The 27,432-nt window shown below is 36.4% G+C and overlaps 1 protein-coding gene across 1 annotated transcript; it reads left to right on the top strand.

The window, feature by feature from the left end:
- Window positions 1–708: 708 nt before the first annotated feature.
- On the top strand, window positions 709–27,432 carry LOC143233226 (uncharacterized). Its single transcript, XM_076469214.1, has 3 exons — window positions 709–1,129; window positions 16,894–17,162; window positions 27,165–27,432. Exons 2-3 carry the CDS (start codon window positions 16,918–16,920, stop codon window positions 27,430–27,432), a joined length of 513 nt encoding a protein of 170 aa, XP_076325329.1. The 5' UTR covers window positions 709–1,129; window positions 16,894–16,917.

The following is a 27,432-nucleotide window of genomic DNA, read 5'->3' as shown; positions in this document are numbered from 1 at the left end:
TTCTTTACCGCCAAATAGATTAATTCGACTGTGAAACAAAACAAACGGAAGTTTGTTTCGCTTTTTAGAATTCAAATTCTAGAATATTCTACATTAAGGTAATGCTAACTGGTCAACAACATCCATCGCCAACTTTGGAGATGTTATTTATTTATCGAATACTTGGATTTTGATTGCCACTCTTATAGAACACCCACGACCTTAAAGCACGGAACGCAGTTTTACGACAACGGGACACGAAACATGAACAATTAGATTCACAGTCGAGCCACACTAACCACTGGACCAGCCTTTTAAAGTTAAGAATAATGAACAATTTTCATGGAGGTTCCATTTACAATATGCTTCTAGAGATGTTTGTAATTATACCGAATAAAGAACATTAACGATATATATATGAAAAGAGCGGGTAGTATAAGTTTATCAAATTTAATTGAATATTTAATATTTTTATTAAGTCCTTTCGATCAACTGCACAACATTATATTTGTTTGAGGTTCGAGCAGTTGTTATAATATAAATCGCTAATTAATGTGTGTCAACTTTAAGTATTCACGGTAAAACTGCCTGGCTTTGGTGACTGGGCTCACGCGCATCCAGAAACATTTTTTAAAGTGGTAATAATTCTATTATTTAAATAAAAAAGTCCAACAACACTTGCGCATGAGCAACTTACCTGCTGTCAGACATTCTGTGGCGAGAGACACTATCAAGAAAGCGCGCGCAAAGTGATGTAAGGATTACGGCTCAGCCTCTGAGGGACGAACATTAGGAGCGGATGTGTTACAGTCAGCATATAGAAAGGGCTGCTAAACACGCCAGCTTCAATCAAAGGCCTCTCACACTCGAAACCAGCTTCCATGGTTTCGAGAAAAGCGAAAACGGGTAGTATTTAACGGTTTTATCCAAGACTGGTGTAGATTACATTGAAGGTTGATTACTCAAGTTGTAACGATCGTAGGTGTTATGTTAACAAAAACAGATAACACCACGAAAAATAGGCTTAGTTCACTTATCTCCCAGTTGGGGAAAATCGTATTCTTTTAATTCTTACAATGATATTCGCAGTTCAACTGGATAGAACTACGATGAACAGGAGAAGGTCATAGGAAAATAATCAATACAATTGGTAAGTGTGGTAAGAGAATAATCGATACAACAGTTAAGTGTGGTAGGAGAATCATCGATGCAATAGGTAAGTGTTGTAAGAGAATTATCGATACAATGAGTAAATGCGATAAGAAAATCATTTATACAATAGTTAAGTGTGGTAAGAGAATCATCGATGCAATAGGTAGGTGTGGTAGAAGAATAATCCGTACGATAGTTAAGTGTGGTAAGAGAATAATAGATACAATAGTTAAGTTTGGTAGGAGAAAAATCTATACAATAGGTAAGTGTGGTAAGAGAATTATCGATGCAATAGGTAAGTATAGTAGGTGAATAATAGATACAGTAGGTAAGTGTGGTAAGAGAATAATCGAAACAGTTGTTAAGTTTGGTAGGAGAAAAATCTATACAATAGGTAAGTGTGGTAAGAGAATTATCGATGCAATAGTTAAGTTTGGTAGGAGAAAAATCGATACAGTAAGTAAGTATGGTAAGAGAATTATCGATACAATAGTTAAGTGTGGTAAGAGAATAATGGATAGAATAGTTAAGTGTGGTTTTATAACTCAAGTTACAAAAGGAACATATTTCTCCCTGTCAAGTCCATTCCCCAAAAACATAACACAATGTTTAATTTTGGTAGAAATTTTCAAATTCTTCAACCTGATTATACTGACATCTGTGTTATAATTTCGTGAACCTGATTATACTGACATTTGTGTTATAATTTCGTGAACCTGATTATACTGACATCTGTGTTATAATTTCGTGAACCTGATTATACTGACATTTGTGTTATAATTTTGTGAACCTGATTATACTGACATTTGTGTTATAATTTCGTGAACCTGATTATACTGACATCTGTGTTATAATTTCGTGAACCTGATTATACTGACATTTGTGTTATAATTTCGTGAACCTGATTATACTGACATCTGTGTTATAATTTCGTGAACCTGATTATACTGACATTTGTGTTATAATTTCCGTCATTGACTGGCATTGAACTGATTATCACATGTGAGCTGGGTTTTTTATTTGCATCGAATCACCTGAACGGTAAGTCAGAAGGCTTATGATGCTAAAAATTAGGTTTTGATAATCATGGTGGGCACAGCACAGATAGCCCACTGTGTAGTTTTGCGATTGTAAACAAGCAAAGCATAGATCAAGTTGTAGGTTAACTGAAATGCTTGTGTTTTAATATGGCATAATATGACATTATTTCTTTTACGACTGGGTGATAATGGTGTGTAATATTTTCATAAATTTCACAAATGGTTTGTAGAGGTTTATTTTTTATTTTGAATTCTTTGCATTCTATCTCAATAATGTCCTAATTAAATAACTATAATATAGAATTACTAGTTTCAACAGTCAGCAACACTCGAACTTTGTCATGATTGTATAGAACACTTTTAAAGCTGCGTAATGTTTAGAATATTTAGAAGTACGTAAACTAGATGTCGCTGAAATAGTTTTCAGTGGATGAAAAATTAATTTATATTTGTATTTCCAATTCAACTGATTATAAACTCAGAGAACAACCGGAAATCAAACAGAAGTATCAACACCACAGGCTGAGGATTGTGGTAGATGTTTTCAGTTGTCATCACTTCTATAGCTTGTCATTACTTTGCGCGAAATTTAAAACAAACCAAAATGAAAGCTTGTGATAGGGAATGGGAAATATTGGCGCCGTGCTGAAACTTTCTAAAAGAGCTCGTAACGGTGAGCATTTGGAAGTAAACCACATAAACATTCTAGAATTGGTTTTGATATATTTTCATTAACAGTTTATTAGGTGCTTTCTAAAAAGGACGTAGAACACCTATCGTGCACCTAATGTCAGTTACTTCATTTCGCCGATAATGTGCATAACAGAGAAACATACAGGTCGTTTTATCAGCTTTGTTCTTGGAAATATTTCATGAAAATAAGTGTTCTATTTTCTGTTTCTGTATGTAGTTGGTACAGTTAAACCTTTCAACTGATCCCTTTGGATCTTCAAGAAACAGTAGGACTTGCCATCCTTACTATGACCCTAATTATGTTATACCTGAACTAGAGAAACTAAAAAATCAACAACAACACATAACAATACTGATTAGCTAGTGAGTGCTTTTAATAGGCTTCAGACCTTCACAAACCGATATTTCGACAACGACAGACCTGATTGTCTGCTCTGGTGTGTGTGTGTGTTTTTTCGTATATCAAAGCCACAAAGGGTTATTTGCTCAGCCCACCGAGGGGAATCGAACCCCTGATTTTAGCGTTGTAAATTCGGAGACATACCGCTGTACTAGCGGGGGGCAAAAGGTGCCAGCAGTTTGGCGCGACCGGGATGCGAACCCGGAACCCTCAGATTACGAGTTGCACGCCTTAACACGCTTGGCCATGCCGAGCCTACGGCTGATCTCTTTACTGGAGACAATTTAGAAGATTGCCAGTGCTTTTAAATTTAATTATAACAAGAACATTTATTAAAAGAACACGCCAACAGTTGGCAGTGTTAACTACCTGGATGTGTTACTGTACGAATAAAGCAGGAATAAATATAGATGGCACACGTAAGAGGAAACATTTTAAAAAATAAAAAGCAAAATATTAAAGAGAAACTAACCAATAAAGTTAGTTGCTCATTGCCATTAGGTATAAAACTATAGAACAGAACTATATATGCTCTGCCCATCACGAGTATCAAAATCCGGTTGCTAGCGATGTAAGTCCGCAGACATTCCGCTGTGCCACTGGGTGGTGGTCAACCCAACAAGAAAACAACTGTCGGTTTCATTAAAGTACAAATCAATTTGTAACAGTTTCGTTGTACTTTCTAACATTCTAATTGATGTAGTTTACACATATATTAGAACATATACATGTATATAGAGTGTTTATAATTTTTTTATGTCTGTGGAAAATAGTTCTTGGAAATCTAAGTAGTTTTGTGTACACTATATATAAATGTATTAAGTATTCCTCACTGAAGTCTAAATCTAAGTAGTTTTGTGTACACTATATATAAATGTATTAAGTATTCCTCACTGAAGTCTAAATCTAAGTAGTTTTGTGTACACTATATATAAATGTATTAAGTATTCCTCACTGAAGTCTAAATCTAAGTAGTTTTGTGTACACTATATATAAATGTATTAAGTATTCCTCACTGAAGTCTAAATCTAAGTAGTTTTGTGTACACTATATATAAATGTATTAAGTATTCCTCACTGAAGTCTAAATCTAAGTAGTTTTGTGTACACCATATGTAAATGTATTAAGTATTCCTCACTGAAGTCTAAATCTAAGTAGTTTTGTGTACATTATATATAAATGTATTAAGTATTCCTCACTGAAGTCTAAATCTAAGTAGTCATGTGTACACTATATATAAATGTATTAAGTATTCCTCACTGAAGTCTAAGGACATTTTAACAAGTATTTAACAAACAGGAAACATATTGTCGGATTATTGAATGTGGTCGAAAGAGATTAGACGAATTTAACGTGATATACATCTGATGGATTTTCCGATTAAGATTTAATGTGCTCTCAGTTTTTATGGAACTGTGGACTCTCCGAGATGAACTTCATGGACTTCAGTTACTCTTCTTTCTTTTAGTTTGTTCCCTAGCGCTCAGTTTTATATAAAAATGTCTAAATATGGTTTAAGACAGTTTTCAAATTGTAGATGTCTAAAATAGCTGTCACAAGCTTTATAGTTGGTTTCTTACACTATCACAAGCTTTATAGTTGGTTTCTTACACTATCACAAGCTTTGTAGTTGGTTTCTTACACTATCACAAACTTTGCAGTTGGTTTCTTACACTATCACAGGCTTTATAGTTGGTTTCTTACACTATCACAAGCTTTATAGTTGGTTTCTTACACTATCACAAGTTTTATAGTTGGTTTCTTACACTATCACAAGCTTTATAGTTGGTTTCTTACACTATCACAAGCTTTATAGTTGGTTTTTTACACTATCACAAGCTTTATAGTTGGTTTCGTACACTATCACAAGGTTTATAGTTGGTTTCTTACACTATCACAAGCTTTATAGTTGGTTTGTTACACTATCACAAGCTTTATATTTGGTTTCTTACACTATCACAGGCTTTATAGTTGGTTTCTTACACTATCACAAGCTTTATAGTTGGTTTCTTACACTATCACAAGCTTTATATTTGAGTTCTTACACTATCACAGGCTTTATAGTTGGTTTCTTACACTATCACAAGCTTTATAGTTGGTTTCTTACACTATCACAAGCTTGGTAGTTGGTTTCTTACACTATCACAAGCTTTGTAGTTGGTTTCTTACACTATCACAAGCTTTGTAGTTGGTTTCTTAAACTATCACAAGCTTTATAGTTGGTTTCTTACACTATCACAAGCTTTGTAGTTGGTTTTTACACTATCACAAGCTTTATAGTTGGTTTTTTACACTATCACAAGCTTTATAGTTGGTTTCTTACACTATCACAAGCTTTATAGTTGGTTTCTTACACAATCACAAGCTTTATATTTGGTTTCTTACACTATCACAGGCTTTATAGTTGGTTTCTTACACTATCACAAGCTTTATAGTTGGTTTCTTACACTATCACAAGCTTTATAGTTGGTTTCTTACACTATCACAAGCTTTGTAGTTGGTTTTTACACTATCACAAGCTTTATATTTGGTTTCTTACACTATCACAGGCTTTATAGTTGGTTTCTTACACTATCACAAGCTTTATAGTTGGTTTCTTACACTATCACAAGCTTTGTAGTTGGTTTTTACACTATCACAAGCTTTATATTTGGTTTCTTACACTATCACAAGCTTTGTAGTTGGTTTTTTACACTATCACAAGCTTTATATTTGGTTTCTTACACTATCACAAGCTTTGTAGTTGGTTTCTTACACTATCACAAGCTTTATACAGTGGAGCGCCGTTAAGCCGCGGTATTTGGGGGGTCAACCTGCTTAACCGCGGCTTAAGTGGTACATGGCTTAAACCTTTGTGACTGAAAAGCCGAAGTCGCCAACAGCTCCACCGAGGAGCCTCATCCGGGCCATTGCGTGATCATTATAATATTAATGTATAGAATATTCAGATACAATTGACAAGTGCCGTTTTAACACAAACGACCAATGCAGTGCGATGGTTCGCTTTTCCCATTAAAATTTCGTCTTCCCGTGTTACATGCGGGTCGCTATGTCAATATGATATGCTCACTATTAATTCAGAAACTGAAGTGATTTCTATTGGGTTTGTGGCCAATATTTATACAATTCCATAAAAATATCGGATTATCGAATTAAAAATAATACTTTAATTATTGATCACTTTTTTCACGGATTTACCGCGGATTAACTTTAATGTAAGGAGAGGTGTGATTCGGTAACAATGGCGGCCTCCATAAAGCTGACACAGTTTGTTTGTTTGTTTGTTTTGATATTTCGCACAAAGCAACTCGAGGGCTATCTGTGCTAGCCGTCCCTAATTTAGCAGTGTAAGACTAGAGGGAAGGCAGCTAGTCATCACCACCCACCGCCAACTCTTGGGCTACTCTTTTACCAACGAATAGTGGGATTGACCGTAACATTATAACGCTCCCACGGCTGGGAGGGAGAGCATATTTGGCGCGACTCGGGCGCGAACCCGCGACCCTCAGATTACGAAGCACACGCCTTAACGCGCTAGGCCATAGCTGACACAGAGAGTGGATAAGGTAGATTAACGGTCGATTTCTATTGTAATATATTTTATTTATTTCCCAAATTAAAGCAAATCCTTTTTAAATATCCCCTTGAAGTTATAAAGACAAGGAGAGTGTGAGAAACTTTAAAAAGCCAGGTTGTAGATTTAATACATCAAAAATTTTGGGACAAGACTTGCTACAGCGGCTTAAGTGATTTCGCGGTTTACTGGTCCGCGGCTTAATGGGGCTCCACTGTAGTTGGTTTCTTACACTATCACAAGCTTTCTAATTGGTTTCTTTAACTCTTTTTCTATTTCACTTTATGTATTTCTGTTTGTTTGTTTTTAATACTGGATCAACAACCTAGATAGATTATGCTAAAACCCCTTAGTGTTGTTTTTTTTTCACAAATTCACAGACCAAACAAACTACAGATTGGCCACGTAGTTAGAGCACTTGACTTGTAATCTGAAGGTCGCCGATTCGAATCTCCGTCTCACCAGAAATGCTCAGTCTTTCAACCGTGGGGAAGTTCTAATATGACGATCTTTCCCACTATTCATTGGCAAAAAGAGTAGTCCAAGAGTTGTTTATATGCAAAAACGGCTCGTTTGGGCTGAGAAAACACTTTTACATAGAAGGTCGAAACGTTGTTCGCTCTTCTATGTAAAAGTGTTTTCTCAGCCCAAACGAGCCGTTTTTGCATATAAATTTCTCAACAAGTGGGTTTCTCGTCATCACTGATTAGTCCAAGAGTTGATGGTGGGTGGTGATGGCAAGCTGCCTTCCCTCTAGTCTTACACTGTTAAGTTAGGGACGGCTTGTGCAGATAGCTCTCGTGTACCTTTGCGCGAAATTAAAAACACAACAAATAAACAAATTGCTGACTCAAGATCTTACTGATTGAGTTATGGTTCAAATCAATATAAGCAGTAACACGAATAACTCGCGCGATGTTTTTAACTCACCTTGTCACTATGTAGTAATAGTTAATTTAGCGTCTGTGTGTTTTCTTATAGCAAAACCACAATAGGCTATCTGTTGTGTGCATCGAAGTAAATTGAACCCCTGATTTTAGCATAGTAAATCTGAAGACATACCGCTGTTCCACTGCGGGACTATAACCCAGTAACTGTATAGTGTTCATTGGAAAATGTTGTGATGTGTAACATATATATAAATACTCCTGTTATCCAAAGACAAATAATATGGCAGAAAGTAATATCTTTGATATATCTTGGTAAAATGCCTCTTCGTGGCTCAGCGATACGTCCGCAAGCTTACGACGTTAAAAATCGGGTTTTGATACCCGTGGTGGGAAGAGGACACAGATAGCTCTTTCTGTAACTATGCTCAATAAACCAACCAACTAACCACAACATCAGACCAGACCCACTGCACTGTCTAGTCAGTGAAACTGATTGTCTCGCGACGTGGCATCCGTACCAGCACGTGCACTTCGAATTTTCTTATTTATTTTCTGTAGCCATTTGTCAAAGTGAAAATGAAAGATTTATCTGACTGTTGGGATATTTTACTGTTCTGTGAATCGGTTTGGGATCCTAAGCTTCAAATGAAAAACAAAACACACGAATAACTCTCTCTTTCTGCTCCTTGGCTATCGTGTTTTATCTTCTAAAACGCATAACAAACACTGGAGGCCCCTAGGTGGCTCATCCAAAGAATTATAATACTATGTTACACAGTAGATCTCACACTGTGTAACTGTGCTTAATTATAAACGAACGAACAAAGAGACACTAGAATGATATGGTAGCATTACTGAGTTCTGCTATTCGAATAGAAATGGCGGTTTGTGTATATAAAAATTTAAATACATGGCGCTTAAACAAAGCAAACTATAAACTAGATTTATTTGTTTTTTTTGTGATCCCCCCCTCCGAGGTACACGAAAGCTAATTATCCTAGCTGTTACTAATACAGAAGCGATAGTCTAGAAGAAACACAACAAGTCAACACTACCCACAGCCATCTCTTGGGTTGTTCTTCACTAACGAAAGGTAAGATTGGTTTTCATGTTATAACGCACTGTGGCTGAAAGGATTAACTTGTTTGGTGTTGGGATTGAAATCTACAACCCGCAGACTAGTTAGCAGACCTTAGTTATAGAGTAAAAAAAATGCTACTTAGAAGTTGCTGTGTATTGCTATGTTTGTATGCACGACTTCAACGCAAGGGAGTAGAGATCCAAATGTCGATCCCTATATAACTTTCCGGGGTACTTACTCTAAGGGTGACTTCGAAGGGTTTGTTGTTGTTCTTTTTAATTTCTCGCAAAGATACACGAGGGCTATCTGCGTTAGCTATCCCTAATTTAGCAGTGTAAGACTAGAGGGAAGGCAACTAGTCATCACGCCCATTGTAAACTCTTGGGCTACTCTTTTACCAACGAATAGAGGGATTGACCGTTACATTATAACACATCCACGACTGAAATGGCGGGCATGTTTGGTGTGACGGGGATTCGAACCCACGACCCTCACATTACGAGTCCAGCGCCATAACCACGTGGCCATGCCAAGCCTAGTTCGAAGGGAGAAATCATTGGAAAGCACAGGGGATAAATGGGCGGTCCTCAGAAGGATAGGTGCTCAATTTTATAAAGAATGGTAAAATTTGTAGAAGGCAAACACGAAAGGCTGGGGATTAGATCCGAAGTCACCCCCTGTCGTTCCTTGAGGGACTTAAGAGTGTGTACGAAGTTCGGCTGAGATCGACCAAACTAAAGGTGGAAACATAGACAGACAGACAAAAGATCCACCTGTCACTCTCCAGGGGTCCCAAGAGTACAAACTGTATTTGGTTGCGATCTGTCAAAGCGAAAGGTAGATACACAGAAAATGCCCTCGGAGAGAATGAAGTAAAAGATCAGAAAAACGCTAATTACTTCTGTCACTTTTCGGACGCCTCAGGGTTGTAAGCCCAGTTTGCTTAAGATCAGTAAAATATTATTGGCATGAAAAACAGACACAAAGACATTCAGTATCTCCTATCTTCTCATGACAATACCATGGGGTTTAGACCGAATTATAATCCATAGAAAATTTTCCGGAATGCCTAAGAGTTGGTTTGTTTTATTTTAAATTTTGCGAAAGCTATGCGAGAGCTATCTACGCTAGTTTTCCCTAATTTATCAGTGAAAGATCAGAGAAAAGACAGCTACTCATCACTGCCCACCGCCTACTGTTAGGCGACTCTTTTACCAACGAATAGTGGGATTAACCATAATTAATTTTATAAAGACCTTATGGCTGAAATGTTGAGCATGTTTGGTGTAACAGAGATTCGAACCTGTAACCCTCAGAGTACGAGTCGAGTGCCTTAACAACCTGGCTATGCTGGGCCCGGTCGTGTCGGGCCAGGGCCTGAGGATGTATTTCAAGTTGGATTGAGATAAGTTAAAAAGTAGGAACGACAACAAATGTACACACAACACTTCTGTTTTATCGTTTTCTGTGTTGTTTGGTACCGAGAATAAACTTTAGTTGAACCTATATTTACATATTTAGTTTTAAACAGTTTATAATTTCTAAACTGGAAACTTGTAAATATTAAAAACTTTGTTAACTGTTTGTTTGTTTTGGTTATCCTCTGCTGTCTATACCCTCTAACACACCCCAGATCAGCACAGTGCTACCTCTACGGGCTTACAACGCTATAAATCTGGTTTCGATAACTGTGGTGAGCAGAGCGCAGATAGCTTTTTGTGTAGCTTTGCACTTAACTGCAAACAAGTCAAACTTGTGTCCCCTACAGTAATCGAGCTCCAAAGTTTACAGTTGTTAGCCCTCAAACTCTACCACAGAGCCACCGTCTAGAAATTTTCCAACGTAAATAATTTCATCGATTATCGTTTATAAGATGAAACTGTCTTTGTGATCGTAACGTTTTCTAATTAGTTCATCCTGTTCTTTTAATTTATTTATTGATGTAAATTACTGAATAAAAATCATGTACTAATTGAAAGTTTTCGCGCCTTATCTTCCATTAATTAAGTTTTCACAAACATTCAAATTACTTCAATATGAAAAAATTAAATATATTTTTGCTTATTATGCGCTTAAAGTCTCATTAACCAGGTGGTGCATTGGTTATTAGTTGTCATTATTAATACTTATAAAATCTGGCTCACCGAGAAAGCGGAAAGGAAGTCTCATGAATTTGTTTCTTTGTTTAAAATTAAGCATCAAGCTACACAATGGTCTATCTGTTCACTGCTCACCACAAGAATCGAAACCTAGATTCTAGCCTTGTAAATGCCGCTGAGCCACTAAAAGAAGGGAGCAGGCCATATAAGAGTGGCAAAAATGTTTATAGAACATGTCAGATCATTGCAGAACGCTTAGACAAATATTAACCACTCCTTCAGTCATTTTACACGATTCAAGGAGGGGGGTGAGTAGGATGGAAGTAACATACCAGTTTTTTTCCGGGACCATTGATAAAATTACTTAAGAAAGTTGTTTATACTAACGCACAAACACTTTGAGCTGTTTGCATGTATGCCGCGGGGAATTGAACTTCAGATTTTAGCTTTGTAAGTATGTTATCCACTAGGGGACTAAGTATTTGAGGCAACTAAAACCGTATTTCGTAAAACGAATATAAGGCTTAATAAGTGTTTGTGTTTTTTTCTTATAGCAAGGCTGAGACCACCCAGAGAAATCGAACCCCCGATTTTAGCGTTGTAAATCCGGCCTAATAAGTGAGCGCTTACTAGTACAGTAGACTACTGGCGAATTTAATTACACCTATGAAAATTCAATACATTTACGATAATATTTCAAAAGGTTAATACGTGGCGCTTTTTCTACGGTTCAACGAGTGTGCATTTGTGTGTTTTTCTTACAGCAAAGTCACATCGGGCTATGTGCTGAGTCCACCAAGGGAAATCGAACCCGTTATTTTGGCGTTGTAAATCATTAAACTTACCGCAGGTACCAGCAGGGGACCTAGTTCAACGAAACAGCATGGTTACGTTTTAAATGGATATATATTAGTTGTTTCATGCAGTCTAAGTTCTTAAACGTTCAGGAATTAGTGTCTGAAAGTGAATTATTAGGTTGAGGAATAATTCGTGAGCGTTTTTAAATAATTTCATTCAAGCATTACATGCAAAACTATACAATACTTCAATGCATGAACACATTACACCCAAAACATTTATTATGATACTTTATTTCATGTAATACCTAGGTATATAGTATGCATTGTTTTAAAAGAAATTGCAAGAAATTAAATGCGAAAAGCAGATGGTGTCGAAAATGCTCGATTTTGTCCACTTGACATTCCATTTAATGAGCTGAAAATGAAAGCAAAAATTAAAGACATATGAAAATCAAACACACCATCTATTAGAGCAAAAAATTATCTACCAAATGACATGAAATATTTTGCGAAAGCGTTTCATTTATGAATATATTTTTTTAACTTGAAAAAACGCTCACGAATTATTCCTCAACCCAATACTTTAAAGGATTAGAATACTTTTTATAATGCTTTTATTAGAAAGTTCATCATACATTTTCAACACCTTGTTATCTCGTCGAATACTTTTCAATTGCTTACTTTCGCACGAGCCCCCTGCTAGTACAGCGGTGAGTGTACTAGCGGTATACAATCAGGGGTTCGATTACCCTCGGTGGGCTCAGCAGATAGCCCGATGTGGCTTTGCTATAAGAAAACACATACACACTTTCGTACATATTTCAGCCCCCTGTGGCCCGGCATGGCCAAGCGTGTTAAGGCGTTCGACTCGTAATCTGAGGGTCGCGGGTTCGCATCCCCGTCGCGCCAAACAAGATCGCCCTTTCAGCCCTGGGGGCGTTATAATGTGATGACCAATTCCACTATTTGCTGGGAAAAAGTAGCCCAAGAGTTGGCGGAGGGTGGTGATGACTAGCTGCCTTCCTTCCAGTTCTTCACTGCCAAATCAGGGACGGCTAGCACAGATATTCCTCGAGTAACTTTGTGCTAGACTCAAAAAACAAACAATTTCAGCCACCCAATGGCAAAGTGGCATGTCTCCGGACTCATACTGGTAAAATTGGGTTTCGATACCAGTGGTGGGCAGAGCACAAATAGCTCATTGTGTACCTTTGTACTTTATTCCAGGTAAATCGTACGTATTTAACAAACATCATAAATAGGGTTGTTTTTTTGCGCTAACAGCCCCTAACTTCGAAGTGGTATACAAGATGGAAGGCAGTTAACACCATTCACTGTCAGCTTTCAAGCTATTCTTGTTTGACGGCATTGCATGGCCCGGCATGGCCAGGTGGTTAAGGCATTCATCTCGTAATCTGAGGGTCACAGGCTCGAATCCCTGTCACACTAAACACGATCGCCCTTACAGACGTGAGGTGTTATAATGTTGCGGTTAATCCCATTATTCGTTGGTAAAAGAGTGGTTTAAGAGTTGACGGTGGGTGGTGATGACTAGCTGCCTTCCCTCTAGTCTTACGCTGCTAAATTATGGACGGCTAGCGCAAATAGTTCTCGTGTAGCTTTGCGCGAAATTCAAAACAAACCAAACCAGCATTGTATAATTTTATTACCACTGTTGAAGTGTTTTTAATATTCGAGTTTGGAATGGTTTTTCTCGACATTTTCTCTTTGAGCTAGGGTTTAAAAATATTTTGATATAATTTTGTTCTGAGAATATTGTGTCGCACCTCTTGGAAACGTATGTTATAATTCTTGGTAACACAGTGTCAAAACTCTTCGTAATATTCTTTGAGTTACCTCTCCTGAAAAGAACTGACATGATAGGTTTTACCACTCTTATTAAATCCAAAATGAAATCTATAAAACGCGAGACTTGAAGAAATAACATTCAAATACAGTTAGTAAACACATTTCTTGTGTAAACGAAAGCCGCTCAATGCCGAGTGCACGTGCACGTCGTACTGGAGTATCGTATTTATTTTCTATTTACACGATTACAGTAATCGAGAAACGACCGACAGACAAAAAGAGACCCAATACAAGCACTAGTGACATTTACTATTAATGTCTTTGATATTGGCCTAACCCCTACAGCGATATTTATCTACTTAGGGTTAAGCCTTGTCTTTTTATCTTATTTTCAAGTCACTAAGGTGGAAAATTGAATCCTAAATATCGACTTATTGGGTTATTTCTCACTTGCAGGTACGAAATAATTAGGTTTCTACCAAACTGTTACTTTGTTGTAGTACCTCAGTAACGAAGGGACTAACCTAGAGGGCGCAGTCGCTGTCTCCAAACGAGATTTAGCAGAAGTTTTCCATGAAAAAAAAAAAAATGTTATTTGACGTCAAGAGTTCAAGTAATTTTGATATTCAATATTAACAAGAAGAAAAATTGTAGTTCGACGTTTAGATATTTATGAATTTTTCTGTAATGTTGACTTTTTAATTTTCATATGTTGAGAATAAGGGTTAATCTGAATGGATTTAGCTATAAAGTAACAAACAAAGAGAAGGGTTGTATCATACCACTAACCAATACCTTTATTTAACAGTTATTGGATACGATTGGTTTGTTCAATGTACTCAATAGTTTAAGTTGTTGACACTGGGAGAAGGACTGGTTTCTCTGATGTACTTCATCATAATTTGATAGGCTGTAATTGGAAACATTGGTCACGCGCAACATTGTTAAAGCACGTTTTGTTTTGTTTGTTTCCGAATCTTGCGCAAAGCTACACGAGTGCTATCTGCGATAGCTGTTCATAATTTAGCAGCGTAAGAGTAGGGGGAAGGCAGCTAGTCATCACTACCTACCAACGAATAGTGGGATTCACCGTAACATTGTAACGCTCACATGCTTGGGTAAACATGTTTGGTGTGACGGAGATTCGAACTCAAAATTGTGTTTTGTAGAGGGCCCTAACCACCAGCATGTTTTGAGAGGTTATAGTTGGAAACATTACTTACCCTCTGTATTGTTGAAGCATGTTTTAACAGGCTGTAGTTGGAAAACATTTCTTACCCTCTGTATTGTTGAAGCATGTTTTGGCAGGCTATAGTTGGAAAACATTACTTACGCTTTGTATTGTTGAAGCATGTTTTGACAGGGTAAATTACTGGCAAGATTATTTGACGTGTGATCATTGGTTTGGCAGTGTAGATGATTTCTAACCCTTGTTATGGTTTGGACGTTATTGACTGGTTACACAGCAAGACGTCGGCCATGTTTATCTTGTCTTATAGTTTTTAGTTACTGTTATCCATGTAGAAACAATTCTGTTCGTTGGTAACCTCCTAAGTCGGTGAAGTTCACGAGACAGTGTGTTCCAGCTCATCCAGCCGGTGAAGTTCACGAGACAGTGTGTGTTCCATCTTATCAAGTCGGTAAAGTTCACGAGACAGTGTGTTCCAGCTCATCCGGTCGTGGAAGTTCACGAAACATTAATATGTTCCCGCTCATCCAGTTGGTGGAGTTCACGAGATAATGTGTTCCAGCTCATCCAGTTGGTGAAGTTCACGAAACATTAGTATGTTCCAGCTCATCCAGTCGGTGAAGTTTACGAGACAATGTGTTCCAGCTCAACCAGTTGGTGAAGTTCACGAGACATTAATGTGTTCCAGCTCATCCAGTCGGTGAAGTTCACGAAACATTAGTATGTTCCAGCTCATCCAGTCGGTGAAGTTCACGAGACAATGTGTTCCAGCTCATCCAGTCGGTGAAGTTTACGAGACAGTGTGTTCCAGCTCATCCTCTCCTCGTAGGTGATGATCCATAATATAAAAAAACAAAAAACAAGTGGAACTGAACCATGTGTTTTACTCATATTTGTTTCTTCTAAGAAACATAAAAATATAACTGACTGAGTAAGGAACTGGTAAAAATATTGTAAATATAATATTAGCCATGCCCCATGCCATACTATACCAGAACCACACGTGTTTGGTAGTAGTTACTGTATTTGTTTCCTCATGCTTCTCTGATCACTTATATTATTTTATAAACTTCGGTTCATGTTTCGGTTCAGCGTTGTGAACGATACTGTTGAAAAGTTTACTGTTTACTGTGAGTAATAGTCGTCTGTTGTTACAGCTGTTGGTGGCTCGCAGTTGACTGCATGTGTGCTAACAGCTTTTGATACCTATCATACTTTGAGTTGATATGAGATCCATCTTCTGGTCTTGTCTGTAGCGAGGCCAGCATGGCTAGATGATTATGATGCTGGACTCCCAGTCAAAGGGTTGCAGGTTCGAATCATCCATCCCAACAAATGTGCTCGCCCATTCCACTGTTATAATGTGACGATCTTTTTCTATTATTCGTTGGTACAAGAGTACCCCAATAGTTGGCGATTGGTAGTGATGAAGAGCTACCTACTCTTTAGTTTTTTACTGCTAAAATAGGGAAGACTAGCGCAGTCGCTTTGCGTGAAATTCAAAACAGACGAATCAAGCACGTTCGCTGCGAAGCAATTAAAAATAAATGTTATCTCAGATCCGGAACCCCCGAAACTAAGATGGTAGTATCATATTTTGAGTAAAATAGCTATCGAACACCTAACATCCTTACTACCACAGATCATACAATAACTTGTTACACCGCAAACACTGCATATCACAACAACACGGCACACAAAAATTTATAAACAAATACATAATCTGACAACATAAACAGACATGACCGTGATAATGGAAAGTTATAATAGTAATTAACAGACATCCGAAATCAGTTTACCAAACCACAACTACTGAACAACAAATCATTGAAGCTCAAGAAGAAACAAGATACCTGAATCTCAACCTCCCAGTTCTTCAAGACCTAAATCATCAGAGATGGAAAAGAGTTAGGTCAGTTGACTTTATCTTTGTGAACACAAGTTGTCAACAATGTTCCTTATAAAATATTTAGGTCAGTTGACTTTATCTTTGTTAACACAAGTTCTTAACAACGTTATTTATAAAATAGTTGGATCTGGTTACTTTATCTTTCTTAACACAACTTGTTAACAATGTTCTTTATAAAATAGTTGGGCCAGATGACTTTATCTTTGTTAACATCTACTTTAGTATGAAGATTCAATGAGATTTATTTATAGAGACCATGTAATTATTTCTATTTTCAGGAAATCGTCCAGAATAATCTTCATATGATGATAGAAGATCGTCATTCGTCTACAAATGTCTCTACTCACCATCATCACATTTCCCGCTCGAAATTGAGAATTCGTGACGGGAAAAAAGAAGACGACGAGAAACCTCAGAAGAATGCCACCTTGCATCCTTCGGCTCTATCAACACCACCACAGAATAGAGGAAGAGCTGTGACGGCGTCGGACCACAAACTTACTATGGTACACTCTCAGTTCGAGAGCATGACTCTTGAAGAAGTTGCGTAAGTTGACTTTGGATTCTTTTAAGACCACGAAAAAGGAGTGAATTTAGACTTCTATTTTTATTTAATATGAAATAATGACAACAAAGAGACGTGATTTTTCAGTGCAAAATTTATCCTTTATTATTGGTAATCCCATAACGTTACAAGAGAGATGTCTGTGCTAGGAGTTCCTGACTTCAAACAGGTCGACCAAATGGAGAACAATGGCACCCCATAATAACCCTATAGGCTAATGTAATCGAACAGTGGGATTTCACCATTATTATTTTAACACGTTCATAGCCTGAAAATAGCACTCAAAATCGACATCACTGATAGCCCGAGAGATCTTATTTTTGGCATTGAAATTTTAGAGTGTTTAAATAGAGTTGCAAATGACCAAAAGAAGTGTTTTTGCTCCTTTGATATTTAAGAGTTACTGGAGGTTAAATGACCTCTAACCCGCTTTAATGTAATCGTTAGTTCAATACCGGTGATGAATGTGGTCTTAACTTCTCTAGTGATGGATTTCCATTGGTCAAAAATGTGTGGCTTTTAACTTAAATCAGATAAAGAAGTCGTCTTTAAGTAAACAGGTAGAGAGCAAAGCAGTAAACAGAAGTGGCCCTGAAAAGTTTTTGTTTTAGTAGAAGAATGAGGTCGGTAGTTTATGTTTTAAGTTAAATGGAAAATGAAGCTCTAATTAATGCAGATTTTTCAAAGAAGTTGGTACGAAAGTCCTCAACTAGTTTTTATGTGTTCTGTAACTGATTATAAGAACTTAGGGGTTAAATAAAAGAAGCATATATACAAATAAGTCACCCACGCTATATCTGCTATATGTAGTGCCGATGAGGTCTTTCGTTCAGTACTGGGATTCGTCAGTCTGGCTTGGATAAGACAGATGTAGCAGTGGTGGCGACGCTATTTATGGTGTATTTCCCATTATATAAAATATAAAAAATATCTAGTTTTATTATTTGTCATTTATCCAGTATATACTTTAATCTCTGGGATTATTTTACATAACTAACATAGTATTAGGGTTAAGGACTGAATTAAATTTCTTAAACTGGCCGAATATCGTGCGTTATTCTTGGGATTAAGTCCGAAAACATCGCTAACAAGAGTACTCTAACGATGAAACAATGTATTCTAATAATTGTAATTAATAACACTAAATCAAATTATATATAATCATTACTGGATTACTTTTTAGTTCTTATCTATGTAGATATCTTGCTTTGATCAGAAATGAATAGTTATGCACGTGTCTTCTATAAACCTCAGGTAGTACAACGGTCAGTCTGAAAACTTATCACACTAAAAATAAGTTTTCGTTGATCGCGGGTGGACACAGCATAGATAGATCTTTGAGTTGCTTTATGTTTAATAATAAGCAAGCAAAAACTTTCTTTAAATTGCTCCATGCGGACATAAGTATGGTTCGATCCTCACTTCGAGTAAAATATCATTAGTGGTCATCACGCAAGAGTAGCTGACTAAGAAATTAAGTGGAAAACATGAAGGTAAAACATTTAACATAGAAAGTCAACAACCAAACGTGAAGGTAAAACATTTAACATGTAAAGTCAGTAACCAAACATGAAGGTAAAACATTTAACATAGAAAGGCAACAATCAAACGTGAAAGTAAAACATTTAACATAAAAAGTCAGTAATAAAATGTGAAGGTAAAACATTTAACAAGTAAAGTCAGTAATAAAACGTGAAGGTAAAACATTTAACATGTAAAGTCAGTTACCAAATGTGAAGGTAAAACATTTAACATAGAAAGGCAACAACCAAACGTGAAAGTAAAACATTTAACATAAAAAGTCAGTAATCAAATGTGAAGGTAAAACATTTAACATGTAAAGTCAGTAACCAAATGTGAAGGTAAACATTTAACATAAAAAGTCAGTAATCAAATGTGAAAATAAAACATTTAACATGTAAAGTCAATAACTAAACGTGAAGGTAAAACATTTAACATAGAAAGGCAACAATCAAACGTGAAAGTAAAACATTTAACACGTAAAGTCAATAATCAAACGTGAAGGTAAAACATTTAACATAAAAAATCAGTAATAAAATGTGAAGGTAAAACATTTAACATGTAAAGTCAGTAATAAAACGTGAAGGTGAAACATTTAACATGTAAAGTCAGTTACCAAACATGAAGGTAAAACATTTAACATAGAAAGGCAACAATCAAACGTGAAAGTAAAACATTTAACATGTAAAGTCAATAATCAAACGTGAAGGTAAAACATTTAACATAAAAAGTCAGTAATTAAATGTGTAGGTAAAACATTTAACATGTAAAGTCAGTAATTAGACGTGAAGGTAAAACATTTAACATAAAAAGTCAGTAATTAAATGTGAAGGTAGAACATTTAACATGTAAAGTCAGTAATCAAACGTGAAGGTAAAACATTTAACATAAAACGTCCGTAATCAGTACTAAGATGTCTGTTTCAAATCATGTTTTCGTAAAAAACCTTTCTATTTATTTATATATCATTATTACAGTTATAATACGTCAAATGAATTTTAATTTTTTATTGTATGTTAGCAGTCATTATTCATATTAGTTGATTTGGAAAAAATAAAAGAACTAAATATGAAATTACATGTAGAGAATATTTTCCGCTTAAAAATGTTTATTTTTTCGCTCACTAGATGGCGATGTTAACTGACAGGTGTTTTTTTTCCATTGTTCTTGTTAAGCATAAACCTACAAAAGCATTATATGTGCTGTTCCCACCAGAGGTATCAAAACTCGGTTTTAGTGTTATGAGCCATTAGGCTTATCGCTTATCTGAGAAGAGCATTAAAGAGGTAATATTTTTCTTTGTGGCTGCTAAGCCTGGCATGGCCGATAGACTCATAACTTGAGTTTCATGGGCTCGAAACTAGTCATCAAACATGTTGGCTTTTTATCCACGAGGGTGTTATAACGTTACGGTTAATTTCACTATTCCTTAGTAAAGAACAGGTCAAGAGTTGAGAGTGGTTGGTGCTGCCTTCCGTCTGGCCTGTCACTTCAAATTCAATTTAAGACAGATAGTTTTTGCGCAAAATTCACCAAAAAATACTTCAATTTCTCAAGTTCTCATAAAAAGCAGTGTGTCGCCGCTCAACCTTGGACCTAAGGGTTCTCAGTCCGTCAAATTAATCAGTGAGCCACGCTTGATTCATTATGTCAAAGTGAGTAGAAAAAATACAAGAAAAACCTTAGATTCTAAAAAAAAAAACAAAATTGGATAAACCAGTAGCAAAATGTAAGCTCTAGAAACAAAATAAATATAAACTTTGAAATACTTTACGTCATACTGTGTTTATAAATCTCTGTATATCACAATCAACATTCTTTACGAATATGTTTTTCGACTAGTAGGAATTATTATAATCGATAAACGTGGAAGACGGTTAACCGTACATGAGAACTTTCCTTGTAAACAACTAAGACAGCTTTCAAAGAAACTCCTGTAAAACTAGACTACAATGATATTCAATTCAACACTGTTCGAAAGAGAAATGTTAAAATTAAATACATTGTGCGTCTAAAACAACATGCTGTGGTTTGGTTCCGAAAAGTTACACGAGGGCTATCTGCGCTAGCCAGCCCTAATTTAGCAGTGCAAGGCTAGAGGGAAGGCAGCTACTCATCACCCACCACCCACCGCTAACTCTTGGGCTACTCTTTTACCAATGAAGAGTTGGATTGACCGCCACATTATAACGTCCCCACGGCTGAAAAGGCAAGCATGTTTGATGTAAAGGTGATTCGAACCCGTGACCCTCAGATTACGAGTCGAACGCCTTAACCCACCTGGCCATGCCACACCCACCTGCTGTGGATTACACTGTGTGCTATTAACAGGAGTAAAAGTTTATTAGCAATTTTCCACCATCTGTAGCTCGGACTGCGGTAGTCCAAAGTAGGACATATTTCCAGATAATGTGTTTCACTGGACTCTTATTTCACCTATCAAATTTCAAGGTAATCCATTAATTAATTAATACCTGAGATACAATACTTCCAATTGTGATTTAGTTTCTTCCTTTTTTTCTCTTCACAACAAAAACACGGACATTTATTTGATATAAAAAGATACTTAACTTTTATGGATTTTTTCAAATTTATTAAACTCATAGATCTTTACAATCAGTCTACAACTTGGAGATTTATGTGGTGTTAATATTAGACACGAGTGCAAAGTTATTAAAAACAAAAACGCTCACATCTCACGAAAACTTTCGCGCGCACTTATGCAAAAATTCGCGTGAACTATGGGTCTAACATTTTTCCTACAGCTTTACGTAAAAGTGAGCCGATTTTAGGTTTTTGTCATTTGGATTAAAAAAAGAGTGATCTGGAGCAGCAAAAATATAGACTGAAAGAACACGAGTATTGGTCAGGCCAATTAAATCTGGGTTAGTAGTTTTTAGCCTATTCGTGATGACGAGAAACCCACTTGAAGTAAAAACAATATTCTCAAACTTTCTTTGTTAACCTGAAGATTACCTAAAAAAGACCGAAACATTGTTCTGTAATTTATTTTAATTAAAGATTTAATACCCATACCAGCCATCTTTAGAATACAGTTTCTAACTTTGTCATCTCTTGATCGATTTGAGATATAATTACAGTTTTGGACTCAGGAGGTCAAACCCTTTGGACTAGTGTATATTACCAAGCCCATGGTATCATAGATTAATTTATTTTAATCTTGCCTGAAAGAATTTCACTTTGATGATAGACTGGTAGAGATCCTGATGAGTAATAAAATCTGAAACACACGTGACCCACGTTTGGTATTGCTGGCGCACATAAATATAGCTAATCAAAAGGGAAAAAAGGCCTCATAGATTAAATTGTTCTAATTCTGTCTTAAAGAATTTCTAGTGCCCTTTTGTTTTTATTGACAAGTCCGTTCTTCTTTGCGTACACGAAATTCTAAAGTTTGAAAACTTAAATTAATAAAATATTATTACACTATAATAATAAATAAACGAAAGAAATATGACTTGTATACTTGCTGCACAACAAGAGTTCAGCTTAGTGTGATATACATTCAGATTGTTTGGTGAAATGTAGTAAAATACGAATTAAAACACTTTTTACGATAAAGTTATTATATTTACAACCGCTAGATAGCACTAGTTGACTGTCGTACCAAACCACGTCGAAAGTGAGCAAAATCGTTTCAGTTTAGCCTAAACGAATCCATAATCTACTCAGTGTTTGCGAGAGATATTACATAAGGTGTAACGTTCGTAGAAGCGACACGGAAATATTATTTCTACACGTTTACATGTCTCTGTGTAAATGTATTCTTCCTTGATACGGGGTCCGGTAGAATCTACTAGCTTTCTCTGATGGGTGAAAGTTTGTGGGTGAGAACGTAAGTTAAAGCCGAAGAATTACTCCGATATCCTCAAACCCCAGATGCTCTTGCACAAAAGAGAGTTAGAAGCTCATTGCATTAAGAACGATGTCTGCCTGAGCGGTTGGAATTTTCTCTGAGGATGTATTGATCTTATTACAAAAAGGCTTTTGGTTGCGCGTGCGATGAGAAGCTAACCACTGTCACTAACCCCGACTCTAACTTCCTAGAGAATATACAATAGTAAGGACAGGTTATCAGGTTTCACCTATCCATCCTTTGTTTCTAAGCTGTTGGCAACTGTATTGAAAACAAGAACGCTTTGGATTGTTCGCGGAAATTCACACAAGGAATGGAACCGGCTCAAGAATTTTCACTAAAGGTACAGCGTACATGCCGTTAAAGTTTGATATATGTTCAGTTTAAAAGTCGACACGCTAACGTGTACTTATAAAAACCTAGCCAGTAAAAAATTGACTGCTCAAATGTATCACTTTCGACGATGTTTTAAAATTATTTGCTGCGATTTTGTTCTGACACATTCAACATTGGTTCATTTCTTTGGTGTTGCAAATAATACTAAACTCTTGAGAAACTTGCAAGTAGCCCCATTTTGTCTCCATTGTATTTGTTAATTAGCAGATTCACAATTAAGGTTTATCGTATGGAATTACGTGTACGTGAGTTCCAAGCATTGTTATTCTTATTTGTGGACTTGTAAGTGTTCTTTCTTAGGCCATTATGACCTCGTGTCGAGGCCAGGTTTAAATTACCATAACATTATGTCGGGCTTTTCTCAGGCTACCGTAACGTTACGTCAGGTTCTTCTCAGGCTATCATAACGTTATGTCAGATTCTTCTCAGGCTGCCATAATATTATGTCAGGTTCTTCTCAGGCTTCCATAATGTTATATCGGGTTCTTCTCAGATTACCAAATGTTATGTTCGGTTCCTTCTTACGCTACCATAACGTTTTGTTGGGTTTTTCTCAGGCTAACGTAACGTTATGTCAGGTTCTTCTCATGTCAGGGCTGCCATTCAGGTTCTCAGGTTACCATAACGTTTATGTCGGATCAGGTTTAACGTTTTGTCGGGTTTTTATCAGACAACTGAGACTTTATTTCGGGTTTTTTCTCTCAGACCTCAAGAGAAACTATCGATAACTATCAATGTATTATACTCAGTATAGTTTATTATGAGCTTGTGTAATCCTAGTTAAACTGGTATATGAACCTAACTTTATTATCTAATTTCTGGTTCACAACTAAAATTTATGGAACATGTTTTTCATTCTTCAGTTTCTTGAGGTGAAACGAAATTATATTATAAAGAATATATAATATTATAGTCTGTGTGAAACTGTCTTGTGTATGAGTAACAAATATTCACTCGTTGTTCCCGTCGCACCAAACATGCTCGCCCTTTCAGCCGTGGGAACGTTATAATGTTACGGTCAATCCTACTTTCGTTGGTAAAAGAGTAGCCCAAGAGTTGGCGGTGGGGGGTGATGACTAGCTGCCTTCCCTCTAGTCTTACACTGCTAAATTAGGGACGGCTAGCATAGATAGCCCTCGAGTAGCTTTGTGCGAAATTCGAAAACAAAACAAAGAAACAAACAATTTACTCGTTGAGAAAGACACTTTGTGTTTACTGTAACTACTACACCATCGTAAGACATAGTGTGGTCTTTACTGTCACTAATACACCATCGTTAAGACATAGTGTAGTTTTTATTCTAACTAATACGGGTTCGTAAGACATAGGGTAGTTTTTATTCTAACTAATAAAGGTTCGTAAGACATAGTGTGGTCTTTACTGTCACTAATACACCATCGTAAGATATAGTGTAGTTTTTATTCTAACTAATACGGGTTCGTAAGACATAGGGTAGTTTTTATTCTAACTAATACAGGTTCGTAAGACATAGTGTGGTCTTTACTGTCACTAATACACCATCGTAAGACATAGTGTAGTTTTTATTCTAACTAATACGGGTTCGTAAGACATAGGGTAGTTTTTATTCTAACTAATACAGGTTCGTAAGACGTAGTGTGGTCTTTACTGTCACTAATACACCATCGTAAGACATAGTGTAGTTTTTATTCTAACTAATACGGGTTCGTAAGACATAGGGTAGTTTTTATTCTAACTAATACAGGTTCGTAAGACATAGTGTGGTCTTTACTGTCACTAATACACCATCGTAAGACATAGTGTGGTTTTCATTCTAACTAATACAGGTTCATAAGACATAGTGTGGTCTTTCCTCTAACTAATTGCTGTTAAAACGCTACCTGCTGTTAAGAGGGATGGCTTTTCACCAGTCTGCCTTATTTTACTTAATGTTAGTCTTATCTGAAATCGTAATAAATGTCAGTTTTTTAAAAAATGTTTTCCAAAATGTTTATATAAAATTAGAGAAGCACTAATAAAATGAATACGAAATTAGAAAGGCACTAATAAAGCGTACATAAAACTAGAAAGAAACTTACAAAATAGATATAAAGCTAGAAATGTACTAATGTGGTAAGAATGAACTATAAAGACAATACATGAGTAACCATGAAACTAGAATGCACTAGTAAAGCGAACATGAAACTAATAAGGCACTAATAAAGTACAACCTTCACCCTACAGTGTCTGAGCCTGTATAATTAACAACATAAAATGACTCACAGTTGTAGGTATAGACCATGGTATCCTTTTACTTTTCTTTTTAAAACTACCTACCGTTATTGTTTGTGCCACAATTTATGGACGACTTCTGGTTCCGCGCCACCTGATGTTTCTCCCACCTTACTTAATGAAAACAATCGGCACTTTGAGACGAGGGTTTAAGGTTGTTAAAGTTCTAATGAGTTCTTGGTATTTACAACTTCCTACATATCAATCTACATATGTGTGGATAAACCTTTTAGAAATATAGTGGTTCGTTTGATGATGTAATAATGTTTGTTTGTCTTGTTGAACATCGCACAAAGTTATTCGAAAGCTATCTGCGCTGGTCGAACGTAATTTAGAAGTGATAGACTAGAGGAAACGCAGCCAATGAACACAACATACTGCCAACCCTTTAGCTACATTTTACCAACTGAAAGTGGAATTGTTCTTCACATAATAATGTTTCTGAACGAAGAGCATGTTCGGTGACTGGACTTGAACCAGCGACAAACAAATTCTGAGCCAAGCGTCCTGATAACCCGAAGCTATTGTGAAATGCGTGTATTAAAATGTTCAGTAATTTATTGTAAAAACTAGTTTTTAGTTTATTCGTAACTGTTTTCAAATGTAAAGTAGCATGCACTTTATAATAAGTAAAATAATACACTTTACAATAAGTACAATAACTTACATTTTCAAATAAATACAGTAACGTACACTTTACAATAAATACATTAACTTACATTTCGAACATGCTTGCCCTCCCAGCCGTGGGGGCGTTATAATTTGACGGTCAATCCCACTATTCGGTGGTAAAAGAGTAGCCCAAGAGTTGGCGGTGGGTGGTGATGACTAGCTGCCTTCCCTCTAGTCTTACACTACTAAATTAGGGACGGCTCGGTGCAGTGGGCTAACAACCTACTCACTTAAATACTTGTTGAAGAATCCGCAAGCCATTGCGACCCTATGTTCCTTGATGGAATCTAATGCTGATAACTAACTAACTAACATTTTAAAATGAATACAGTAACGTACACTTTACAATAAATACAATAGCATACACTTTACAATGAGTACAATAACTTACATTTTAACATAAATACAGTAACGTACACTTTAAAATAGCATAGACTTTACAATAAATACAATAACAAACACTTTACAATAAGTACAATGACGTATATGTTATATCTATGATACTAAATTAACGCGATTTTTGTTTCCATCGATATCGTTTTACTTTACGCCAGGGTGTGCTGTAGATCGAACTTTGGCGCAGAATACAACAAGGCGTTTTCGCGCTTAATTTGATGAATTAGAGTGGAAACAACTGGTCAACACAGATAGGTTTCTAGGAAAAAATTAGTTTGATTTGGCCGTTTCTTTTATTGCACACTTACGTACACAAGTGCGAGTGTTTACGACAATAGACGCATAACACGAAAGTCTCGTTTCGCTCTCTGTAATCGCCCAGAACTCAGCTATAAACTGTATAGACTATATATATATAGTACGAATCATCACAAGTCTCCTTTGATGTATGTCTGAAAAGACGTTCATTTTAATTATTTTATTTTATCTAATAATTGTGAATGACGAGGACGATTTGGCCAGAAGAAAACCAAAACACGTCCTTCATAATTTGAGACAGATTATTTAGAACCTAGATAGACGATGAAACTTTGTAGAATGGATAGCAACTGCCTGTTGTGGAGAGACAAGTGTGCAGGACGACGTTTCGAAGGTCTTCCATCTTTCGTCTTCAAGTCAGTCCTCTACACATGTGTCTCCACAACAGAGATTTGCTGTCCATTGTACAAAATTTCATCATGAATACTCTGTCTAAACAGTCTATCAAATAATTACCTAGGTAGATGTTTTTTTTAAAACAAAGACAACACCTTAAACAGGTTTGAAACTGATTTGATTATCACATGATTATAACCCCTCTTATTCTTTGACAGACTCCGAGCTCTAAGTGCCGAGGTTGCGGGGAAAAATGTACGTGAAGAGTGTGGAGGCTTAGCCGGCCCAAGAACATTGGCTCAAGCCATGGCCCAGCGTAAGGCCACTCCGATGGAGAAGACGCCTACGTCCCTATTCGTTTTGAAAGAGGACAATATAATGAGAAGATACACGAAGTTTATCATTGAGTGGCCATATCCTTTCATGTTAGTCTTAAAACTTGCTCCAAGTAGGGTTCTTCTTTCTTTATCCAAAATTAAACTATAG

Source organism: Tachypleus tridentatus, chromosome 1, assembly GCF_004210375.1.
Source record: "Tachypleus tridentatus isolate NWPU-2018 chromosome 1, ASM421037v1, whole genome shotgun sequence".
NCBI classification, from domain to species: domain Eukaryota; kingdom Metazoa; phylum Arthropoda; class Merostomata; order Xiphosura; family Limulidae; genus Tachypleus; species Tachypleus tridentatus.
Note: the sequence above shows the minus strand (reverse complement) of the source record. Positions and strands in the feature narration are given on the sequence as shown.

Excerpts from the sequence above, each read along its gene's own strand:
- LOC143233226 (XM_076469214.1), top strand. The coding sequence starts at position 16,918 with ATGATGATAGAAGATCGTCATTCGTCTACAAATGTCTCTACTCACCAT. Across the intron at positions 17,163-27,164 it reads ATGACTCTTGAAGAAGTTGC|ACTCCGAGCTCTAAGTGCCG; the intron begins GTAAGTTGACTT and ends ATTCTTTGACAG.